Below are 25,319 nucleotides of genomic sequence, written 5' to 3'. Positions count from 1 at the left end.
ACTGACGGCGCCTGCACAGGGCTGAGGAATAACATTGAGGGGGGTGTGACCCTCCGTGCGCAGTGTCTCTCGGTGTATGATCTCGGCTTGTGCAGGTGTAAAATGCAGGCTGTACTGATTGTGTGCCGGAGGAGGCGCAAGTCAGTTGAGTGGCTTTCTCAGTCGGCGGCAAAGGGTCGAACCAGTATAGAGGACACAATCAGGGTATTTGGACATGACTAGAATAGGGATAAAAATTGGGAAAAAATAGATAATAAAAAAAAGAAAAAAAAAGAAATGGTATTAGCCAGGTGATTTGCAGTGCTTTTTTAAACCACACAGGACACAAAGTGTTCAATTTCTGTCTCAACAGACCAGAAAACCCTTTTCCCTCATGCTGCCGGAGTATTACCTGGGCTATCATATACCTTTTTACCTAATAGTGGCTTCAGTCTTGCTACTCTGCTAGTAAAACCTGCAGAGATGGTTGTTTATCCAACAGGGTCTCCAATTTTTGCATACTTGTATAGTAATTGTTGAGTTCTACTTTACCTCCCCAAAACACCAATATACCCCATGAGCAATTGTAGTAAGGTTTAAAGTTGTGCCATGCATCTTCTATTTTAAAATGATTGAGGCCACTGTGGTCCTGGAAACACTCAAAGACACAGAAAGACAAAGATATAAGATATTGTCTTATATCTTTGCCCTTGTATTTGCCCTGACATAACAGTTCATTGGACTTTATGGCTTGGTTTTTGTCCTAACATTGTAGTGTAAATTATTTGCCTTTCATGTGTGCCTTTCCATACTACACCGACCAGGCATAACATTATGACCACTGACAGGTGAAGTGAATAACACTGATCTCTTCATCACGGCACCTGTTAGTGGGTGGGATATATTAGGCAGCAAGTGAACATTTTATCCTCAAAGTTGTTGTGTTAGAAGCAGGAAAAATGGGCATGCGTAAGAATTCGAGCGAGTTTGACTAGGGCCAAATTGTGATGGCTAGACGACTGGGTCAGAGCATCTCTAAAACTGCAGCTCTTGTGGGGTGTTCCCGGTCTGCAGTGGTCAGTATCTATCAAAAGTGGTCCAAGGAAGGAACGGTGGTAAATCGGAGACAGGGTCATGGGCAGCCAAGGACCAACACAATATTAGGAAGGTGGTCATAATATTATGCCTGTTCGGTGTATGACCAATGTCATTTAAATTGAAGCAGTTTAATTGCAAGTTTAATTTTAGACACACTCCAAGAATAATAAAAGCAATAATTATGTACCTTACCATAATTTGTGGTGTCACAGAAAAGGGTTTGATTACTTTTGCGAAGAAATTTCTGTTTTTTCCCCCGATTTTTAGTTAGTTTTAGTAGACAAAATCTCTAAAAATATGATGTCACTTTGTCATTATGGTTTATTATTGTGTGCAGACTCACAGCAATTAATTCCATTTAAAATGCAATCCATTACACAACAACGTCAAATGGTCTGCATAATTTCTGAATTCACTGTTTGTAGAACAGAACTAAGCTTTCTTTCTTTTCCAGAAAAAAAAACTGAAGCTCTAAATTATTTAATGACTGTAACCGTGCTGCTCTAGATTTAGAAAGAAGAAGAAGATATACTTTCTCATATATACATATACAGGTGTACAGTACAATGAAATTCTTTCTTTGCATATCCCAGTTTGTTTGGAGCTGGGGTCAGAGCGCAGGGTCAGCCATCGTACAGCGCCCCTGGAGCAGACAGGGTTAAGGGCCTTGTTCAAGGACCCAATAGTGGCTGCATAGCAGAGCCTGGATTTGAACCACCAATCTTCTGGTTGATAGCCCAAAGTTCTACCCACTAGGCTACCACTGTCCCTAGTTGTACTTTTTAAAATTAAAAGGTATAGTGTTATTAAAAACTCAACTATTTTAATTATGTAAGAATTTAATAATTATTAACATTGCTTTGATTTTATTTCAGGACATATGGGTATTCAGCAAAAGTTGGAAAGACATCACTACCAAAGTAAAATGTTTGTAAAGTTCCAGTTTAGTTTGGAAGCATTGTTAAATGACGTAATTGTCAAATCAAAAACTTGTTTGTCCTGGAAGATCATTGAGCGCTAGTGATATAAAAGCACAAACAATAATGTATTTCCTGTATTAAGCAGTGGTATGTAAACAGATCGGATGAACTGTCAACATTCAATGCAACCTACAGAATTGTTAACGTGTCTGACCGCAGTAAATCCCTTAAGCACACTTTAGTCAACCACATACCCACAGTTTACTCCCTCCTTTCTTTAGTTCTTTCAAATGGTCATTACAGTGGAATGCGTCAGTTTGAATCAGACCCAGCGACTGCACTTGCATCAGAATTGCACCTATTGAACAACATTTTTTAAATGCCTGATCTCTGTTGCACAGGTGGTCTTTCATTTTCCTTCTATTCAGCTAACTTTGTTGCTTCTTTGTCTGTTTCTTAACCAGATCCTCGTCAACACACTTGATATAATTTATACAAGTATAAATTGTGGACCCATAAAAAACCAAGAGGTGTGGTTGGACATCCCATTTCAAAAACAATTGATGTTAAAAGAGTGACCTGTATGTGATCTTTTTAGCTATAACAATAGCCACTCTTTTGAGAAGGCTTTTCGCAAGACTGTGGGAATGTGTGCCTATTCAGTCAAAAGAGCATTTGTATGGCGGGGCAAAAAACCTTGCTTTGCACACAGTCATGCTAGAACAGATTAAGGACCTTCTTTAAACTGTTGCTACAAAATTGGAAGCATATCATTTTCTTTATATAACTGATTTATGGTGATTGCTGTGGCTGTCTCAATATTCTGGTGCATGCTGGAATGGAGGAAGCATTTCTTAATGACAGTCATCTGTGACTCATAAGCACTGATGCACTTCAGGTGCAAAGTTTCCAACATAACACGACTTTTCTCCAGTCCAGCATGCACCAGAATGATCATCAAATCATTTGATGATTGGCTCGCTGACGTTTTGATGGTTTGGGGCTTGCGCTGTGCTTTGTGAGAGTGGAAGGCCCAAGTATATATACCATGTACACAATATTAACAGCCTATTTAGCTTAAATATTCTAGAATAGTGGTTCTCAAACTTTTTAGACCAAGTATCACCCATTATCAAACCAGAACTTCCAAGTACCACCTATGTTTCTCATCACAGAACCACATATGGCACACATTAATTAGGTATGTGTGTGTGTGTGTAAATATATATTAGTGATGGGAATTATGGCTTCTTGAAGGGAGCCGGATCTTTTGGCTCCGTTCCTTTTAAAGAGCCGTTCAAAAAAATGACTCCTTGTTCTTCGGTATTAATATTAATATTAATATTGCCTTAAATGTAGGCCTAATTCAAGCACTTAAATGAGAAAAAAAGAAAAAAAAACTACAGGGAAGAGACATACTGTGGTTGCATTTCATTAAGTTTCAGAAAAATCCTCTCTTGTACAGAGATGTGACTGTGTTTGTTTCTGCTTTAAAACATACGCGCCATGAAAGAACCAGATTTAACACAATTAAACAAGTTTATAGTTTATTTCTCAATTATTTGTCATTATACTACTATCTCTCTCTCTCTCTCTCTCTGTGTGTGTGTGTGTGTGTGTGTGTGTGTGTGTCTTGCTCGCTCGCCGCGATATTGAAAGTTTTTTCAGATTTGAATTTCGACAATAAACAGCTCTTATTATGACTTACGATTGATTCCCTCTACTGATGCGAAGCTGAATGGGTGAATTACAGCCGATAAGAAATGCGCAGAAATAAAAGACTCGGTTCCTTTCATTCATTTCAAAGATCCGTTCAATAAAATCGGATCGTTATTTTATTAGTAATTTACAAATTTTGTTGCATTTTTTTTATTATTTATAATTATTAAATTATTTATTTTTTTCGGTGCATGTAATTACTTTTCCGAGATTATCTGGCGTACCACCTCGTCCTGCTTCACGTACCACCAGTGGTACACGTACCACAGTTTGAGAACCACTGGTCTAGAATACTTGTACACATGCATCCAAACAACTTCTGGGCAAAAGTGTGAGCACACACCATTTATTTACTGTGTTCAGGTGTTCAAGCCACACCCATTGCTACCAGGTAAATAAAACCAGTTGTATGAAACAAATGAAAACAGCTTGGAAAAGACGCTTTCTTGTTTCAGCATGGCAATAACATGGAGCACAAAGCAAGGATTTACTGACATGGTTTCATGTGAAAAAAACTTCAATCACTTGCACTAAAACCCAGACCTCAACCCACTAAACCCTTGAGATGAACTATAAAACATCAATTGCAAGTCAGGCTTCATAACAGGCAAAACATTTCCACAGAAAACTCAGTTTAGGGCTTGTGGTTCATCAGTTTGTGCCAAAGTTTGCAAAAGAATTGCTTATCAGTTAACAAAGTAGCAGGTAATTTAGGTCTTTCACTATCTACTGTACATAATATTATGAACAGATTTAGGAAATCAGGGGAAATCTCAATCCAGGCAAGCCCGGAAACCAATGCTGAATGTGCATGACCTTCAAGACCTCAGATGGCATTGCAGGAGAAACATTATGCTACAGTGATAACTATAGTCACTCGAGCACATAAAGAAATACAATCTGAAACTCTATTAATTATAAAGAGAAAGCGATACATTAATTCTATGCAGAAATGCTGCTGAGTTATCTGGGCTCAAGCTCATCTCAGATAGACCTAAAATGAGTGTTATGATCAGATTTCATGTTGTTTTCTGGAACTTTTATTCTCAGTACTCTTTGCCAGAGACGAAAAGGACCCCCCAGACTGTTATTAGTGAAAGATGCAAAAGCCAGTATGCATCAGTGCCCATGGAATGAATGACTTGCATATATGTGTAGGTACCATGGACGATTAGGCATACAATGTGATTTTAGAGAGACATATGCTGCCATCAGGGCAGCATTGTTTTCCAAAAAGTCCATAGTTATTTCAGCAAGACAATACCAGTTCTCATTCTGCATTAGCTACATCAGTGTAGCTTTATAGACACATATTGCATGTCCCTGACTGCAGTCAAGATCTGTCTTTTATTATAAATGTATTGAAAATGACATTGAGGGTGATTAGGTGGTGCAGATGTCTATTGTGCTAGCCCACAGTCTCAGTCTCCTTATCTCAGCAGTGCGATCAGCCAGACAGACACGATTTGGGAGGGGGGTTGTGGGTGTTGGCTAAAGTCCTGTGATAAACTGGCATCCTGTCTAGGGTCTCAAAGGAACCGGACTTGCCGGGACACTGACCAGGATACAGTGGTTGATGAAAATGAAATGAAGTTCCTGAATGATAGGAACGTTAATTAATAGGAACCTTATGTAACATGGTGGTAAACATACTTATGTCCCAACTTTTTTTAAATGTGTTGCAAAAATCTAATTCTAAATTTTATTTTATTGCGTTAAATAAAAAATAAAAAAATTATTACAAAATGTATTTGTTTAAATGTATTTTCAAGAATGACATTTGTGTTGTATTTAAAACATTATAGCTGGAAGAGTATATTTAACACAATAATTATTTTAGATTCTTTATTAAATGATGCTAAAGTGACTAATACCCCCTTCTGCTAACCATCACTGACATTTGCATACAGTGTGCATATTCATATTTAGGTGTAGTATGCATTTCTTTAAAGTTTAGACTTACCCAGGACAGACACTGCGACAACATCCGAAGCAGCATAGCGCAAGGTCTTGCTGTTAAAGGCCAAACAGCTGTAGTTGCCGCTCTGACTTTCATCCACTTTGGGATAAACGACTGGATTGGTCTTTTGGGAGACCTCTACTCCATTTAAAAACAGCTTAAGCTCAGCAGCAGGGCTGGAAGTGGCCGAGCATGAGATTGTCAGATTGGATCCCTTCTTTAGTACGGTGTTAGTAGGCTCTCGTACCATTTTGATCATCTCAGGGCCATCTGAAAATTTGGAATAGAGAAAAAAATATGCAATTAAAAGTTTGATAAAGAAAGTTGATACTGAGAATTAAATCAGTTTGTCTTTTAGAAAATGAACATCGCTTTAGAAATTAAGAGACGTCACTGAATAACGACATTTCAGCATATTTTCCCCTCCTAACTACCTTTCACAGTTGACTGCAATAACCAAAGACAGGGCTGCTCCTAAGATGCCGGTATTGTATTTCAAACTGTGCATCCATGCATTTCAAGTTGGTAACACACCCTGTATCAGGCATAGTAAAACCGCAGGTCATATTACCTTTGGGGCATCCCAACTGATCAAACACTGGAACACCCATTACCAATTTAAAAAAAAAGGAGCAATTTTAAGAACTTCTAGCTCAAAGTATTCAGTGTGTATAAAATAATTCTTAAAGTAACATTTTAAGTGCTTACACAAGTCTTACAATACTTCAAACGGACAATCACTGATTTTCAAGGAAGCTGCTTATTGCTTACGTTGAAATGTTTGTAACCATGAGACATGTTTAGCCCTTTTCTTGAGCATTCCTGCTAAAGCTATACCCCAAACACGCAAGCACAAGGGCAGTTCAAAATACAGGTAGGCTGGTGAAAATATGACCGCCGACAAGCAATATGTCTCCTTGTGTTGACATGGCTTTTTCTCAAGCCCTAAGATTTCATAGTTTATTATGCTGACTGCTTGGTGAAATACAAAAATATAAATGAAAAAAAAGGTGTCCTCATATACACAACATATGGGCAAAAGTACTGGGACACCCATTCTAATTTTTGAATTCATGTGTTTCAGCCCAGAGATGGGGCCGAGTCGCACGTAAGTCGCACACACAGCGACTTCAGACTCCACTTAGACTCGTTTCAAATGACTCGGACTCGACTTATGACTCGCAAACAAATAATTATTATTATTATGAATATTCTGCTCTTAAATAACGCTCCAGACATCTTAACCCGCAACGCATGCAATGGGTAAATGTTCCAGCCAGCTTCCGGCGTAGTGATGAAGTGTCGATCCCTACTCCCTACACAGTTTAAAGTTCACTCCCTTTGAACATTTTTGTTATCTTTGGATTGGAATCTCACTTAAAATGAAGGAATACCCTACGTAGGGCACTTCACAGGAGCTACTGGGATGAATGGAACACTCCTACAGAATTGGCGCTAATGGTTGAAAGACCGCTTTCTGAACCAATCAGACCTTCTGATTGGACTTATTTTATTCTTCTATTTGCATTTATTTCATTTGCAGTGTCACACAGATAATGTGTCACTGAAACGCTTGATTGGCTTTCTAACGAGTTAGTGTTTTACTTCACAACCGGGAAAAGTTTGGAGGTGTTTCATTATAAGCACACAAAATAACGGATTATATTCCTAATTGGACAACAAGCGGTTATAAATTTAATAGCATCTGGAAGAGCACAAGCTAAGGTAAGCTTTTAACTGGTACCTACTTGTTACGGAAATTACATTCATTTGCACAATGACTAGGAAAGTAAAGGCACTAAGTAAAACAGCAAAAAACAGTTGCTAATCTGTTGTTGTTCTACGCTACATTTCCAATATATGTTTTGTTTATATTATAGTGACTCGTGACTTGACTCGGACTGTAGCCTAAAGACTCATGACTTGTTTTGTGACTTGTGAACATCTCTGTTTCAGCCAACACAATTGTTAACAGCCGTTATAAATAAATTATATACAGGAAATTATATGCCCTTGTCTGTTCCAGCATGACCATTCAGGTTGGTTTAAAGAAGCTCCATTGGCCTGCACAGAGCCCTGGCCTCAGGAATTAACTGGAACATCAATTAAAGCTTTCTTGACTAACTTCAATGCCCAGCCATACAAATGCTCTTTTAAGCGAATGGGCACAATTTCCCACAGACATACTTCAAAATCTTATTGAAAAGGCTTATAGAAGAAAGGATCTCATAATGCTCACCATTTGTTTTTATAACCTTTGTTTTTTAACTAGGATGTCCAACAAGCTTAAAATCGATTGTCCAAATACTTATGGCCATATAGAGTAACTTGGAATAAGAACCTGAAGTATAAAAACCACACTGTTTCCTGCTGCTATACACCCATTCCACTAAACCACACCTTCTGCTTCATAGCATATAACTGACCTAGTCTTATCTAAATCTATTTCCAGGTGGATTTACCTTTCCCAAAGCCTTTGTTCCAATGTTTGCAGTGGTACGTGCGTTGCTGTCAATTTTGAAAGACTGTTGTGTGACAGGATTATTCAACAAGAAAAGCCCAGTGCCTAGTAGCTTTTGCTTTGTTGTGAACTGTGATGTAACTGTTAAAAAGAAAAGAGTAAACTATAGCCCGGTATGATTTTCTGGAACTGGTGCTTATTCCCATGCCAAATTATTCATGTGGATGCCTTTAAGTGGTAGCAATAGTTTTTATCAATAATTAATTAATAATTAATAATAATTGTGCAGCTAGCAGAGTAGGTGCCATGTATGTTGGTTTCAGAACAGAAACATGCAGCACATTGGCTACTTTAAATTGTCTACTTAGAATGTAGAATGTCTACACTTATCTAGTGTAAATAAATGAATGAATGAACAAATTAATGAACACTAATTTCTACCTAAGGAAACTTTGCTTAAATATAGAATATGATATAAGAATATGAATCTGATTAAATCTGGAAATCATGAATAAGGGTTATATTAACATATTCATAAATGTATAGGCTTGTCACTTGTCACTATTAGTACATTATTGTCTTATCACAGGTAGATCTTACTGTGATTATTGGAATTAATTAATTCATTAATTCATTTCTGTTTTACCACTGCTTTATCCTATTCAGGGTTGCAGTGGGTGCAATTCACCTAGCTAAAGGCAGGAAACACACACTCATACCCATGGGGACATTAGTATCTCCAATTAGCTAATCACATGACTGCATGTCTTTGGACTGTGGGAGAAAACCGGAGCACCCGGAGAAAACCCACGCAGACACAGGGAGAGCATGCAAACTTTTCACAGAAAGGACCCAGACCGCTTTATCTGGGAATCCAACCCAGGACCTTCTTGCTGTGAGGCGACAGTGCTACCCACCGAGCCACTGTGCCGCCCTGATTATAAGAACGGACTGCAACAAAATATTCGATTTTAAAATCCTATTTTAAAGCATTAGTAAACACCAGGCTTATTATCTTTATACACATAATCAAATTAGGTTGCCAACTAACTAATAAATCATCATAATTAATCATCAGCTAAAATTTTACATCTATGATCGACCCAGATGTGTCCAAAAAATTTAACGTATAGTTTACATTCATTCTCTTTATCCTAAACCAAACACTGGCTTTTTTGAATAGGGGGATTCAAAAAAGCCAGACACCATAAAGTATAAATACTATTTGCCTTAGGGCTTGTTTGCCACTTGTGTATGTATAATGTATAAACAGCACATGGTAAACTGCTCGTTCAACCATAATTATGTGTGAAGTTTGTGAACTTACAGTTGACGGTGATGTTAAACCCAGGACTTTTACTTGACTCTAGCTGGTTCTCTGCCACACAGTAGATTGGCTGTTGCAGGTCCGTGCGCAGAACTTCATTGATGGTGAGCTTGCTGCCATTTACTACCACATGCTTTCCATCTGCCTGTATGGGGGTAGTATCATTTAGCCACTTGTAATTGAGCACAGAGCCTTTGGCAGAGCAGGTGAGAACTAGGGTGCTGTTAAGTTCCACTGCTTCTGAAAGGTTGGGGGTAATCTGAACATCTGCAACTGACTCTGTGGAGGAGTTAATGAGTTAGAATTAGAGCTAAGACACAAAAGGATTTAAAAGCTGACACAGTTATATCTTAGGTGACCATGTACTGGTTAATTATTACATTTATTTACCACATTATTACCTTGTCTAAGTAAAAATAAAGTGGTCTAACTTTTGACCATAATAATGTCACAAAACCATCGTCTCATCAAGGGATCTTTTATAGAATCAACAAAAATGTAAGTGTTTAAGTAAGCATTTATCTTAAATAAATAGGCATTACTCAATTTGTTTAGTGTGCAATACCATACTGGAAATTGTTCAGTCTGAACATGAGACTGGTTTCTACTGCAATTCTTTCATACATTCATTTTTAATGAGTGGATTAGGCTGTGCAGGAGTGCATTCCTGTTCACTCTGCCAAGTGCCACACCTAACAACAGTCACTAAGTGTAAAACATACTTTCAAATGACTTCTTGGGATTAGAATAAGGATAATAAATGTAACACTCACTTTTTCTAAACATTGTCAGTGTTTGTCTAGTATTTTGAGAACCACAGGCAGCAAAGCCACACCGAAGCTAGAAATACTGATACTGATCTGATACAAAGATTCTTATAGTGAACATGAAGAAACGGAGACACTGCAAACAGCTTATACAAAACTCCAAAGATAAAGACATGATAATAGTTTTAAGATATCTTGGCTATTTTATTCATGTAGACGATCAGTGTCAAGTTTGTTAAATCAAAAACAAAACCGTGTAAAATATGTCAGCTAGGTCAAATTAAATAAGTCAAATCTGATACGATAGCAATCTAGCATTTTAGATCAATACTGGTAGATACCTACACAAGGTATCAGATCTAGACAGCCTACATATTTTTAAGTCTCAGAATTCACTAAAAATACCTTGACTAATACCTAAACACAAACATATTCTTTATAAGTCAAAACCAAACCTATATAACTTACATACAGTAAACACCCAAATAATAAATAAATCTTACAGCTGTGAGTATTTACTACAGTCTTACATTTACAATAGCTGGGCGTCGCCAAGAAGCATATTAGAAATAAATAGCATGCTTTTTAAAGTCAAATTGCATGTTTCAGAGTATGTTTAATTGAGACTGTAAAAGAAATGAGGGGGACTGAGAATATTGAATTGGGATTTAATGTGGATTATGCTTTATGCAGGGCAGCCAGACCCTTTTTATGATTTATTTTAAATAAACAAAACCTAAAAATTTAAAGTGCTGTACGGTAAACAGAAAGGAATTATGGGTAAATATATCAAATTATACATTATGATATGAGAAGACTTTATTCATTTTCCTTCTCCCAAAAATCATTCATTCATTCATTCATTCATTGTCTGTTTTACCACTGCTTTATTCTGCTTAGGGTCACAGTGGGTCTGAAACACACCAGAAAGGTCACCAGTCCATTACAGGGCTGACACACATGCACACTTAGGACAGTTATTAGTAGCTCCAGTTGGCCTGACTGCATGTCTTTTGACTTCTGGGGGAAAACCGGAACACCCAGTGGATACCCACACAGACACAGGAAGAACTTGCTGCCCTAACTTTTTTTTATTTTTATGATGCCCATAGTGGTTACGAACCACGAGTCAGTCGCATGCGCTGCTCATGTTGCTTACTATACATGTAAAGACATACATATACAGCCAACTATTTTTTGTTGTTGTTGGAATCAGGCTTAAAGGGTACACTGGCTTAGCAGGGTGCATCTACCTAATTGAAGTTTTTTTTTATTTTTATAACAATACTTTTAAAAAGACTTTAATCTAAAATGTTTGCATAGGGGCAGCACAGTGGTGCAATGTCTAGCACTGTCGTCTTACAGCAAAAATGGCCTTGGTTTTTTCTGGGTGGAGTCTGCATGTTCTCTCTGGGTCCATGTGGGTTTCCTCCAGGTGCTCCAATGCAATTTTTACAAACGTATTTTTCTGGTTGGCTGTGCGTCTGGTCTAGGGACAATTAAGCCCATGTAGACACGGCTAAAAGCAAAGATCAAACCCAGGACCTTGGGAACCATGTTGTTGTGCAGTACCCAACTCTTAACAGCTGCACCACCACTCCAGCCCAGACTTGTTTTTATGTTTATAACAAATTCCTGCTCAGTCTCTTTGTTTCCTGCATGATATTTACTGTTGTCTTTATTACTACTTATTAAATAGTTTGCAGCAGGCTAAAGTAGATTATTAAATCACAATTTGTGCACCATTTGTCTTAGGAGTTAATTTTTACAAAAACTTTATACACAAGTATCATTGGTGTTAAGGTCATTGATTTGACTTAACCTGCAGCTACTGCTGGCAGTATATTTATGGCCTATTAAAGTGTCAGGTCTATAAATACAAAATACATATAAGTGACTATTTGTGATAGAAGCTTTTGAAAATAAAATAATAACTCTGTACTTAGCAACTAAGCATTGTCTAAACATTTTAGCCACCGTATTTTAAGAATGACTGAATATTTTACCTTTATTTAATGCTATTTTCACATAATATATTTGAATTTCGGTCATGAACTGTTCTAAATCTTTGAACAAATTAACGTAATGTATACATGAGCATGTTTTAAATGTATAATATAATAAATACAGAATGTAAACACTGGGCTATTTAAAACATTAGCATGTTCACACAAACCTGAGCGAGAAACCAAACTGAGGCGCGCGAGGAGCTACAGGTAAACGTGTGAGCGCACGCGCACAATCCAGAAAGTTCTTTAAAAAAATGCAAATGGTTACTTACCGAGCACAGTGAGTGTAGTCTGTCCCGGCATCTGAACCGCATTAGAGGTGACAATTGAAATAATATAGGTTCCACTATCGGTGGGTACGAGGTTTTTGAGCCACAGTGAGTAGGTGCTCCGGTTGTAGCTCACCCGACCTTCATAACCAGCGCCAATATTCTCTTTGTCGCCAACAACCGTGTAAACAGGAACAGAACCGGATTTGGAACTGAATGTCCACGTCACCATCATCGCCTGGACCGTGGGTTCAACCGTGGGCTTCAGCTCTACGTCTTTACCTTTCACGCCGCGAGATTCCGGAGGCAGCAAAGAGCTGGAGGAGCAGCAACCTGAGGTAATGAGGTGTAACAGGAGTTTAAAATGCGGAATAAGTTGTTTCAGTTAAACACAAAAAAACATTAAAAAGTTGCTACCTACCAACTATTACTAGAACTAACAAAGGCAACCTGAAATAATACAAATCCATTCTGCACAGTCTGGATGTCTCGAGCCCCAACTAGGAATGCGCCTGCTTCAAGACTCGCTCTGTCAGTTTGATGGGTTTAAGGAGACACACCCTTACCTCTCACAGCTAGGATCGAGTTCTTGTGCTTTCCTTCCGCCTATTGCACCACATACAGGTGTACATATATTTATCTATCTATGTATATTTTATTACGTAGGTGTAATAAAATGTCTACTCCGAATTATATAAATTCGAATATTTTCATATGTATATACAGTATACTGTATATATAGCCATAACATTAAAACCACCTCCCAGTTTTTACAACTTACCTTATAGAAGCAATTTGTAGTTCTACAATTATTGACTGTAGTCCATCTGTTTTTCTAAATGCACCCTCTCATGCTGTTCTTTAGTGGTCAGGACTCCCCCATGACCACCACAGAGCAGGTATTATTTGGGTGGTGGGTCATTCTCAGCACTGCAGTGACATTGGCATGGTGGTGGTGTGTCAGTATGTGTTGTGCTGGTATGAGTGGATCAGACACAGCAGCACTGCTGGAGTTTTTAAACACCTCACTGTCACTGCTGGACTGACAATAGTCCACCAACCAAAAATATATCCAGCCAACAGCACCCTGTGGGCAGCGTCCTGTGACCACTAATGAAGGTCTAGAAGATGACCAACTCAAATAGCAGCAATAGATGAGCGATCGTCTCTGACTTTACATCTACAAGATAAACCAACTATGTAGGAGTGTCTAATAAAGTGGACAGTTAGTGGACACGGTTTAAAAAAAAAAAGCTCCAGCAGTGCTACTGTGTCTGATCCACTCATACCAGCACAACACACACTAACACACCACCACCATGTCATTGTCACTGAAGTGCTGAGAATGATCCACCACCTAAATAATACCTGCTCTGTGGTGGTCCTGTGGGGGTCCTGACCATTGAAGAACAGGGTGGAAGCAGGCTAAAAAGTATGTAGAGAAACAGATGGACTACAGTCAGCAATTGTAGAACTACAAAATGCTTCTATCTGGTAAGTGTAGCTGATAAAATGGACAGTGAATGTAGAAACAAGGAGGTGGTTTTAATGTTATGGCTGATCAGTGTATATATGGTGAGTACTGGGGCCTTCCTAGATTTTATCTTAAAATGACCCTCAGCATGTCTTTAGACTTGTGGGTGGAAACCGGAGCACCTGCAGACACAGGGAGAACATGCAAACTCCACAGAAAAGTAATCAAACCCAGGACCTTCTTGCTGTTCATGATGCGGGCCTTTTATATTATTCTGTTTATCATTAAATAAATCATGAAGACTTGGAATATGTAGTATGTTTATTCATTGATTTATAACAATCATTATTTTATTGATTAATTTTTACTTACTGCTGCTTCCTGGACAGGGTCATAGTGGATGCAGTAGCATCCGGAAACACAGAGTGCATGAGATCCATAAAAACACAGAGAAACATGTACAAAAAAAATCTAGATACTAACAGTGTGTGAGAATTTAACTTGTTCTTCACAGAAGACATGTTTCTATGCAGCTTTGCCACCATGCAGCCTGTTCTGTAATAAGTATCAGTTGTGCAGTAAAGGCTTTCTTTGGTATGTGCAGGCCCAGGACTGATATGTAGGGCTGCAGTCAGAGAGGAGTTTTTATTGTACAGTATTATGCTGCCATCCACTGCTTATGACAAAAGTCATAAAAGAAAACCTAGCGGAAAGAGAAGCAATTAGAGCCCACGCAGGTGTAATAAAAAGTCTACTCTGAATTATTTAAATAACAAAATCTCCAAAGTTGTTTTACAACCCCAAATCAGAAAAAGTTGGGACAGCATTGAAAATGCAAAAATGAGTTTCTTACATTTACTTTGACTTCTATTTCATTGCAGACGGGATGAACCTGAGATATTTCATGTTTTGTCTGCTCAGCTTCATTTTATTTATTAATAAACATCCATTCCTGCATTTCAGGCCTGCAACACATTCCAAAAAAAAGTTGGGACAGTAAAGCATTTACCACTGTGTAATGTTGCCATTCCTTTTCACCACACTTAAAAGATGTTTTGGCACCGAGGATACCAAGTGATTTAGTGTTTCAGCTTTTATTTTGTCCCATTCTTCCTGCAAACACGTCTTAAGATGTGCAACAGTACAGGGTCAACGTTGTCGCATTTTTGGTTTTAAAATTCTCCACATGTCTCTATTGGGGACAGGTCAGGACTGCAGGCAGGCCAGTCCAGTACCCGTACCCTCCTCTTCCACAGCCATGCCTTTGTAATGTGTGCAGTGTGTGGTTTTGCATTGTCTCGTTAAAAAATGCATGGACGTCCCTGGAAAAGATGACGTCTTGAAGGCAGCACATGTTGCTCTAAGACCTCAATGTACTTTTCTGCATTAATGCTGCCATCACAGAAGTGTAAATGACTTTTGCCAGGAGCACTGACACACCCCCATACCATGACAGACTCTGGCTTTTGGACTTGTTGCTGATAACAGTCTGCATGGTCCTTTTCATCTTTGGTCCGGAGCACACGGCGTCCCTTTTTTCCAAAAAAGACCTGGAATGCTGATTCATCTGATCACAATACACGTTTCCACTGTGTGATGCTCCATTCTAGATGCCTCCGAACCCAGAGAAGTCGACGTCGCTTCTGGACATGGTTAACATAAGGCTTCTTTTTTACACAGTAAGGTTTTAAGTGGCATTTGTGCATGTAACTCTGTATTGTAGTACTTGACAAAGGTTTGCCAAAGTAATCCCTCACCCATGTGGTTATATCAGCTATTGTTGAGTGGCGCTTCTTGATGAAGTGCCGTCTGAGGGACCGAAGATCACGGGCGTTCAGCTTAAGCTTAGAGGGAGAAATATGCAAATCCCTTCCAATCTTTCTTTGAGGTACATTGTTTCTAAACATTTCAACAATGATTGAAACAGAACTACAAGCAGGTTTTGTAATAGGTCCACCTTTTGTGAAGATAAGTAGCTGGGTACAGTTGCAGAATCATGACCTCCTGTCTGCCCATTCATAGCCGGCAGAGGGGGCATGGAGGCACAAATGATCGCCTTGTTGGTTTCTATTAACTGACGGTCATCTGTGCCTTGTTCAGCATGAATTCACCCCATGTGGAGAGTTTTTATTTAACGTTGTTTCTTCCTCACAGTTTTGTTGGCTAAGGTCACGATCACAGCCAGGTGTGGCTAGGCACATGGCTCCTCTTGTCTCCGCCTCCTGTTTCTGATTCGTCCCTGTGTAATCACCCCCAGCTGTTCCCCATGTGTGTCTTGATTAGCATGTGTTTATATACCCGTGTTTGTAACCTCCCTTGCGATCACTGAATGCTTAAGAATGTAAATAAGAGTCTTCAGTTTCTGTGAAATACAACCTGTTTATGTTTATTCTGGCTTCTGCCTCATGGTGATGTCTTGCTCTGCTTTGTTTGTCCTAGCTAATGTTGTCACTGTCCATGCCCGTTATGTCTTAGGCTGCATCCGAAATCACATACTTAAACAGTACATACTAAATTCGAGGCAGTGTGCACTGCTCGGCCAGTAAAGCAGTACGCTCTTTCAGTACGCAAGTGTACTACGTCCGCCTGTCTTACGAAGTCACGGCTATAAAAATCAGACAAAATTAATTCTGTATTTCTCCATAAAGCTACTCATAACGTTACTCAGGGTTGTACTTAATCATAACATTTTTCATTTTTGTCTTACTCTGACTCTCTGCTTTCCGCCACCTTTCTTCTTCCGCTTTGATCGCCTTTGCAGCTCTAGTTGAATTATGGGATAGATTATCGGACCGCAGTGTGCTGTGTTTGCATACTCAAAGGAATATTTTCGCTTACGGTTTACTACGTATTCGGACACACTACCCGCTCTCGCATACTGCTTTCGCGTACTGTTCAGTATGGAAGTCTGCGATTTCGAACGCAGCCCTAGTTCTAGTGTCTGTTCCGTCTTAGCATAGCCATTAGCTTAATTATTAGCATTTGTGTTAGTATCCCTGTTTGTCTGAGTTAGTGTCTAGGGGTCTGTTATGTGTTTACAGTTAGATTAACATTTAGCCTTTAACATTAGAATTTAGCATTATAATTAGTTTAGCCTGTGTTCAACCCTATCCTTGTCCTTTATACTGTTTGTGGTGTCTTGTCCTGGTATTTGGTAATAAACATGTCTAGAATGTCTCTGTAAGTGTGTTTGCTCCTGTCAATGTGCTGGAAACCTTTCTCGAGAAACCATGATCTCTTCAAACCATGTATTTATTGACCTTGTTTTGTATACATGGTAACAATCATGCTGGAGAAAAGGAAAATAGCCATTTCCAAACTATTGCCACATACACTGATCAGCCATAACATTAAAACCACCTCCTTGTCAAAAAACCTACACTCACTGTCTATTTTATCAGCTCCACTTACCATACAGAAGCACTTTACTTTACAATTACTGACTGTAGTCCAACTGTATCACCCTGTTCTTCAATGGTCAGGACTCTCCCAGGACCACCACAGAGCAGGTATTATTTGGGTGGTGGATCATTCTCAGCACTGCAGTGACACTGACATGGTGGTGGTGTGTTAGTGTGTGTTGTGCTGGTATAAGTGGATCAGACAGCAGCGCTGTGAAAAACATCCAGCCAACAGCGCCCCGTGGGCAGCATCCTGTGACCACTGATGAAGGTCTAGGAGATGACCAACTCAAACAGCAGCAATAAATGAGCGATCGTCTCTGACTTTACATCTACAAGGTGGACCAACTAGGTAGGAGTGTCTAATAGAGTGGACAGTGAGTGGACACAGTATTTAAAAACTCCATCAGTGCTGCTGTGTCTGATCCACTCATACCAGCACAACACACACTAACACACCACCACCATGTCAGTGTCACTGCAGTGCTGAGAATGATCCACCACCTAAATAATACCTGCTCTGTGGTGGTCCTGTGGGGGTTCTGACCATTGAAGAACAGCGTGAAAGCAGGTTGAAAAAGTATGTAGAGAAACAGATTGACTACCGTCCAGTTGTAGAACTACAAAGTGCTTCTATATGGTAAGTGACAAGGAGGTGGTTTTAATGTTATGGCTGATCAGTGTATTTGGAGGCATATAATTTATTTGACATAACTGATGTTATATATCCTATAGAAATGGGTGTATTTGAAAAATCTGATTTAAAAAAAGTATTACATGGATAAAAGTATTGTAAAAAAAATAAAGTATTGTAAGACCACTCCTAATTATTTATTTATGTAGTTTGGGGATGTTGTAGCCAAGCGGTTAAGGTACTGGACTAGTAATCAAAAGGTCAGTTGGTTCAAGCCCCACCACTGCCAGGTTGCCACTGTTGGGTCCTTGAGCAAGGCCTTTAACCCTCAATTGCTCAGACTGTATACTGTCACAGTACTGTAAGTCGCTTTGGATAAAAGTGTCTGCTAAATGCTGAAAATGTAAGTGTAATGTAAATGTAGTGTGGTGTTACATATTTCTAGGTTCATGCTCTAATGACGTTTGTTCCAGACAGTTTTTTCATTACTTTTACGATGTGGATAATTTACCTGGCAGGCTTGCACATGTAAACAAAAGCAAGTCTTAAACCAAACAGTAACTCCTAATCTGGAAAAACCAGTCCTTGTGCGTGTACTTGAGAACAACTGAATGAATTCTATGGGATTATTTTGGTTAAATAGAGACGATTTAGAAACTCTGTATTTGAATGAAATAGATTAGGATGAGCTTAAAACCTGGTAACATACTCTATTTGTTTGGTACAAACAAGCAACAGCAATGACCACAGCAAATGAGATCACAGTCAGAGAAAGGAAGTACAATGCAATATTTGTAATTATGAATAGGAAGGAGGGATTTAATGTAAATCGATTCATGAAATCAGTTCTAAAATTAAGGACTTGACTATGGGTGTGTTCGAAAACCTAGGGAGCTGCCTTGCTGTCTTACTGCCTACATAGGCAGCTGCCTCAGTAGAGAGGATTCTAATAATCAATGACTTATAAGGCAGGTTATTCGATTCAGGTCCTCTTTGTGGACCTTCCTTGGAGGTAGCATGTTCTCCCCGTGTCTGCGTGGGTTTCCTCCGGCAGTCAGGTTAATTGGAGACACTGAATTGCCCTATAGATGAATGGGTGTGTATGTGCCCTTCGATGGACTGGCGCCCCATCCAGGGTGTTTTTGAGTGCCTTGCACCCATTGAAAAGCTGGGATAGGCTCCAGCACCCTAATATAAATTATCTGAACTATCTGATAATTACAAATTATCTGAACTATTTTTTTATGTCTATAAGAGAGTTTTAGAGAGTCATTAGAAGAGGCATGAGGGCGTCACAGTGGCTCAGTGGGTAGCACTGTCACCTCACAGCAAGAAGGTCCTGGGTTCGATCCCCAGGTGGGGCGGGTCCTTTCTGTGTGGAGTTTGCATGTTCTCCCCATGTCTGCAAGTGTTTCCTCCGAGAGCTCCGGTTCCCTCCCACATCCAAAGACATGCAAGTGAGGTGAATTGGAGATACAAAATTTTCCATGACTGTGTTCGATATAACCTTATGAACTCATGAATCTTGTGCAACGAGTAACTACCTGTTCTGTCATGAATATAACCAAAGTGTATAAAGCATGACGTTAAAATCCTAATAAATAAATCTCCCAAAATCCAGCTGGTGCTTTGATTACTAAAACTGTAATGTGACCTTTTTAAGTTTTGTGCTTGGTCATTACTAACCTTATCCTTGTGGGGATAGGTTACATAATCTTGACCTTCTGCCTTGCTAATTATGGCTAGCAGAGGAGGCTTTGAGGCAGTTGGTGTCAGGTTCTTTTAACTAACAGTCACCTGCACATTGCTTGTTGTTGATTCGCCCCAGGTGGAAGTGTTTCTATTTATCATGGTTTCTTCCTTACAGACTTGCAAACTGCTTTGTTGGGAAACCGGCTTTTCTCTTGATCCCTGGCTTAGTCTGGTCTGGTCTAGTTGTCTGCTGGCCTATAATACCTGAATACTTAGCCAGTGTCACACCTTTTCAGGAGTCACAGGGTAACCGGACCTGGCTGTGCAAGCTACCTGAGACATGCCATGACAGCAAGCCCAACGTTTGGACCCAGACTGAGCTCCTACAAGCTGGGTGGGGTGCCACTCATGTATTGCCACCCTGGCTTGTTCTGGTTTCTCTTTTTGAAAACTGGGTTGTTAACAGGCACTCTGGGTAGCTCTCCCTATTAGGAGAACCACTTTTTATTTCTGCTCTGTCCCTTTTCTATACACTTTCTCTGTTGTGAGCTGCAGTTGTTTTTGTGTCTTTTGTTTGTTTGATTCTTTGTTTTTGATTTTTTTGGCCTCAAACCTTTTTTTGTTTGTGACTTTTTAGCCACTCTATTGTTTTACCTTGGTTAAGCATTCTCCAATTTGGGTTAATTTATGATTTCTGCAGGTGTGGGGCTTAAACCCAGCACCTCAGTGGCAAGGCACATCCCACCCTGTTATATTATACTAAATCTTTTTAGACAACTTGAGTTTTTATTTCAAGTATTCTGTGTTTTTTCAAAATTTCAAAATTAGTCAGGCGATTTGTGCAAGTAGTGCATGTAGTTGGTGGGGTGCGAATACTTTTGCTTAGGCAGGTGACTGTGTGTGTGCAACCTACTGATTACAGTGCAGTACATTGACATGCCTTTCAAAAAATTAATGGGAGTGAATGGGACAAAACAGAGGCTAAAAAGGTGTGGTGGATGAGCGGGTGCACTTATCCAAAAGCTGTTTACAGGAAATGGTGTCATCAACTAGACACACGTTTCAGACTTCAAACAGTGTAGATATCCTGAAGAAAATATGAGTGTTATTGCAGTTCAGCAGTGGTAGAGTATGTGGGGGCTTAACTGATTTTGGTGAGATATGCAATATTGTGTGTTCTATATAAATATATATTTGGTGGGGGTGTGAATACCTTTGCTCAGATAGGTGATTGTGTGTGCAAGCATCTATTTGGTGGGGATGTGAATATATTTGCTCAGACAGGATTGTGTGTGCAAGCATGTAGTTGGTGGGGGTGTAAATACTTTTGTAAATAGTTTGTTTTTGGTAGTTGCTAGGGTGAAGGAATGGGAGGAAATGGGAGGAAGGAGGGATGAATAAAAGGAGAAATGGAGTAGGGGGGGGTCAGTATGTTTGTGGATTAGAGATTGATGACCATCACTGTACATGTACGTGAATTTTGGTGGCTGGCGGGTAAAGGAAAGATAAGTGTTTTTATATACACACATCAATGTGAAGGGCATTAATATGTGAATATAAAATAGTTTAATATCAATAAATCAAATCATGAGACTTTTATAGATTTATTCATCTGCATTGTAAAAATATCAATCTGTGTTTGCACTAGGTGAGTCTATAGGCGACATTGATATGCATATCCGAAAGTTAGTTTGACATCTACTAATTAAATCATACAAGACTAATATAAGATTTATTTATCTGATTAAAAGCACCGTTTCGCCACTAGATGTGCCGGCTCAGAGGTAACTCAGCGTTCGCTCGGGGATCGAAACTCAGCTCTCGATTGCTATGTGTGAACTGTTCAATGACTCAATCCGAGCAGACTCAAGAAAAATATCTAGCATGTTAAATATCTGGACCAGTCAGCGACTCAGAATCATGTAGTGTGAAAGGCACTGCGAGCAGATTGCAAGTGGAAGCAAGTGCTATGTCGAACTACAGCCAATGATAACGCAGGATACGGGGTGAGGGGAAACCCCGGGGGGAGGTAGGGGGAGTAAAAAAAGTGGTACGGGGCAAAATATTGTTTCGATCAGAATACATCGGCACATACACAAGCTTTACAGTATTTGTGATCTTATCGTCCATGCCAAACCATAATACCCACGCTGCATTGCAAAAAATATTTATTTATCTCCAACTCACTACAGTACAGACGATCCATGCTGGTCGCGTAGCCCAATCCACTCTGATTCATTTATTTTTCCTACTTGCTTTTATGCTGCACATCAGCACACAAACAAGTTTGATCGCTCGCTTATTGTTGACGTACATTTTTGGACGTGTTATCACTAAACCCCTCGTGTGTTTTTGTGACAAAACGTAGTTTGGGAGACCAGACAGACTCATCTGAGATTCCTCATGGTGATAGATTGTGTACTGTGTGACCCCTATCGCCGATCAGTCGTGTAGTGTGAAATACAAAATGACCTAAAAGAGTCCCGATTGCAAGAGATCCAGTCGTGTAGTGTGAACTGTACAGCGATCTGACAGCTCCGAAAGTCATGTAGTGTGAACTTGGCATAACTCGCTAGCGACAGTGGGAGCTTGAACAGCCGTTTCGTGTGAGATCAAATACAGCTGTTGGTAATGTTACTCATATTCTGGCCTCCACTTCTGCTAACTCCTGCATTGCGTTAATGTGTGCATTTGTGACTTCATTCAAAGCCAGAGCCATGAACTGAACCTGTGGGGCGGGGACCAAATCTACCTGGGTGTGGACCAAGGATTAGGGTTTCCTGTCTTTTTAAAATATTCCTGCCATCAACAACTGTCGTGAACACTGATGAATCCTAATATTATGCAAAGCTAATGTGTATTGGGGGAGACAATTTGAGTTTATCTAAATGTCTACATACACCGATCAGCCATAACATTAAAACCACCTTATTGTTTCTACATTCACTGTCCATTTTATCAGCACAACTTACCATATAGAAGCACTTTGTAGTTCTACAATTACTGACTGTAGTCCATCTGTTTCTCTGCATGCTTTGTTAGCCCCCTTTCATGCTGTTCTTCTATGGTCAGGACTCTCACAGGACCACTACAGAGCAGGTATTATTTGTGTGGTGGGTCATTCTCAGCACTGCAGTGACACTGACATGGTGGTGGTGTGTTAGTGTGTGTTGTGCTGGTATGAGTGGATAAGACACAGCAATGCTGCTGGAGTTTTTAAACAGCTCACTGTCACTGCTGGACTGAGAATAGTCCACCAACCAAAAATATCCAGCCAACAGCGCCCCGTGGGCTCTGACTTTACATCTACAAGGTGGACCAACTAGGTAGGAGTGTCTAATAGAGTGGACAGTGAGTGGACACGGTATTTAAAAACTCCAGCAGCACTGCTGTGTCTGATCCACTCATACCAACACAACACACACTAACACACCACCACCATGTCATTGTAACTGCAGTGCTGAGAACGATCCAACACTTAAATAATACCTGCTCTGTGGTGGTCCTGTGGGGGTCCTGACCATTAGAGAACATGGTGAAAGCAGGTTAAAAAAAAGCATGCAGAGTAACAGATGGACTACAGCCAGTAATTGTAGAACTACAAAGTGCTTCTATATGGTACGTGAAGCTGATAAAATGGACAGTGAGTGTAGAAACAAGGAGGTGGTTTTAATGTTATGCCTGATATTATGACATATACAGGTGTACAGTACAACGAAATTCTTTCTTCAAATATCCCAGCTTGTTTGGAAGCTGGGGTCAGAGTGCAGGGTCAGCCATCGTACTTACGCCCCTGGAGCAGACAGGGTTAAAGGCTTTGCTCAAGGGCCCAACAGTGGCTGCATGGCAGAGCTGGGATTTGGGACACTTAACCTTTTAGTTGATAGCCCAAAGCTCTACCCACTAGGCTTCCACTGTTTCAAACAAGGTATAAACCTCTCGCACCCAAAGTGAGAATCATACCCCTAGACCAACGAGCCAAACTGTATTGTTCTCATTGTGTTATCCTGTTTAGGTGGAAATGCTCCACAAAATTCAGTTAAATAAGGGCTGACACGCATAATTGCATTCCTCTTAGCAAGGTGTATTACCATAAAAGATTAAGAAGCACCAGCAGTGTGGTCCATTGATTTTTGCTAAGGCTGAGAATCACAGCTAATGGGACTCTGTGTGAGAGCCAGGTAGTTGACTGGTTGTATACGCTTTGAACAGAATTTATTTACAGACGAAGGCAGAAATAAATTATGACGTGTTTTTAATAAGTGTAAAAAATCTTAGTTTCATGCAAGCTTTATAGTATTGTACTTTCTGGGATTGTATGCTGTATTGCCCGATGAATGCCAGAAACTGGCATGTAACTGGCATGTAACTAACACAGTGTTTTATTTATTTATTTATTTTTTTTTACATTTATTTAACGTAAACAATTAATATTTTATTTCTGTCTAGAGCATTATCAGAAATAGTTTTAGGGTCATTAGGGTGCGACTACTGAAAGAGCACATTCATGATTTAGTAAGGCATATCTAGAAATAGTTTTCATTTGATACTTATTGTTGTTACTTATTGCCAAAAGTATTCACTCACCCATTCAAATCATTGAATTCAGGTGTTCCAATCACTTCCATTGCCACAGGTGTATAAAACCAAGCACCTAGGCATGCAGACTGCTTCTACAAACATCTGTGAAAGAATTGGTCGCTCTCAGGAGCTCAGTGAATTCCAGCATGGTACCGTGATAGGATGCCACCTGTGCAACAAGTCCAGTTGTGAAATTTCCTCGATTGGGAATTGGGGATTGGGAATGACAGAGCGGGGTCAGCGGATGCTGAGGCGCATAGTGCGCAGATGTCGCCAACTTTCTGCAGAGTCAATCGCTACAGACCTTCAAACTTCATGTGGCCTTCAGATTAGCTCAAGAACAGTGTGTAGAGAGCTTCATGGAATGGGTTTCCATGGCCGAGCAGCTGCATCCAAGCCTTACATCACCAAGCGCAATGCAAAGCGTCGGATGCAGTGATGTAAAGCATGCTGCCACTGGACTCTAGAGCAGTGTTCTCTGGAGTGACGAATCACGCTTCTCCATCTGGCAATCTGACGGACGAGTCTGGGTTTGGCGGTTGCCAGGAGAACGGTACTTGTCTGACTGCATTGTGCCAAGTGTAAAGTTTGGTGGAGGGGGGGATTATGGTGTGGGGTTGTTCTTCAGGAGTTGGGCTCGGCCCCTTAGTTCCAGTGAAAGGAAATCTTAATGCGTCAGCATAACAAGAGATTTTGGACAATTTCATGCTCCCAACTTTGTGGGAACAGTTTGGGGATGGCCCCTTCCTGTTCCAACATGACTGCCTACCAGTGCACAAAGCAAGGTCCATAAAGACATGGATGAGTGAGTTTGGTGTGGAAGAACTTGACTGGCCTGCACAGAGTCCTGACCTCAACCCGATAATACACCTTTGGGATGAATTAGAGCGGAGACTGTGAGCCAGGCCTTCTCGTCAGTGTCTGACCTCAAAAATGCGCTTCTGGAAGAATGGTCAAAAATTCCCATAAACACACTCCTAAACCTTGTAAAAAGCCTTCCCAGTAGAGTTGAAGCTGTTATAGCTGCG

The 25,319-nt window shown here is 39.9% G+C and overlaps 1 protein-coding gene across 1 annotated transcript in view; it reads right to left on the bottom strand.

Moving 5' to 3' along the window:
• si:ch211-264f5.6 (carcinoembryonic antigen-related cell adhesion molecule 5) overlaps positions 1-12,979 on the bottom strand; it is a 29,073-nt gene extending 16,094 nt beyond the window's left edge. Inside the window, exons 1-4 of the mRNA XM_062990118.1 lie at positions 12,931-12,979; positions 12,513-12,842; positions 9,465-9,743; positions 5,680-5,946 (exon numbers count right to left, since the gene is read on the bottom strand). Of these exons, the coding sequence (XP_062846188.1) occupies positions 5,680-5,946; positions 9,465-9,743; positions 12,513-12,842; positions 12,931-12,979 (925 nt within the window). The remainder of the gene's footprint in view (positions 1-5,679; positions 5,947-9,464; positions 9,744-12,512; positions 12,843-12,930) is intronic.
• Between the last annotated feature and the right edge of the window lie 12,340 nt (positions 12,980-25,319).

Source organism: Trichomycterus rosablanca, chromosome 2 (genome assembly GCF_030014385.1).
Source record: "Trichomycterus rosablanca isolate fTriRos1 chromosome 2, fTriRos1.hap1, whole genome shotgun sequence".
NCBI classification, from domain to species: Eukaryota; Metazoa; Chordata; class Actinopteri; order Siluriformes; family Trichomycteridae; genus Trichomycterus; species Trichomycterus rosablanca.
Note: the sequence above shows the minus strand (reverse complement) of the source record. Positions and strands in the feature narration are given on the sequence as shown.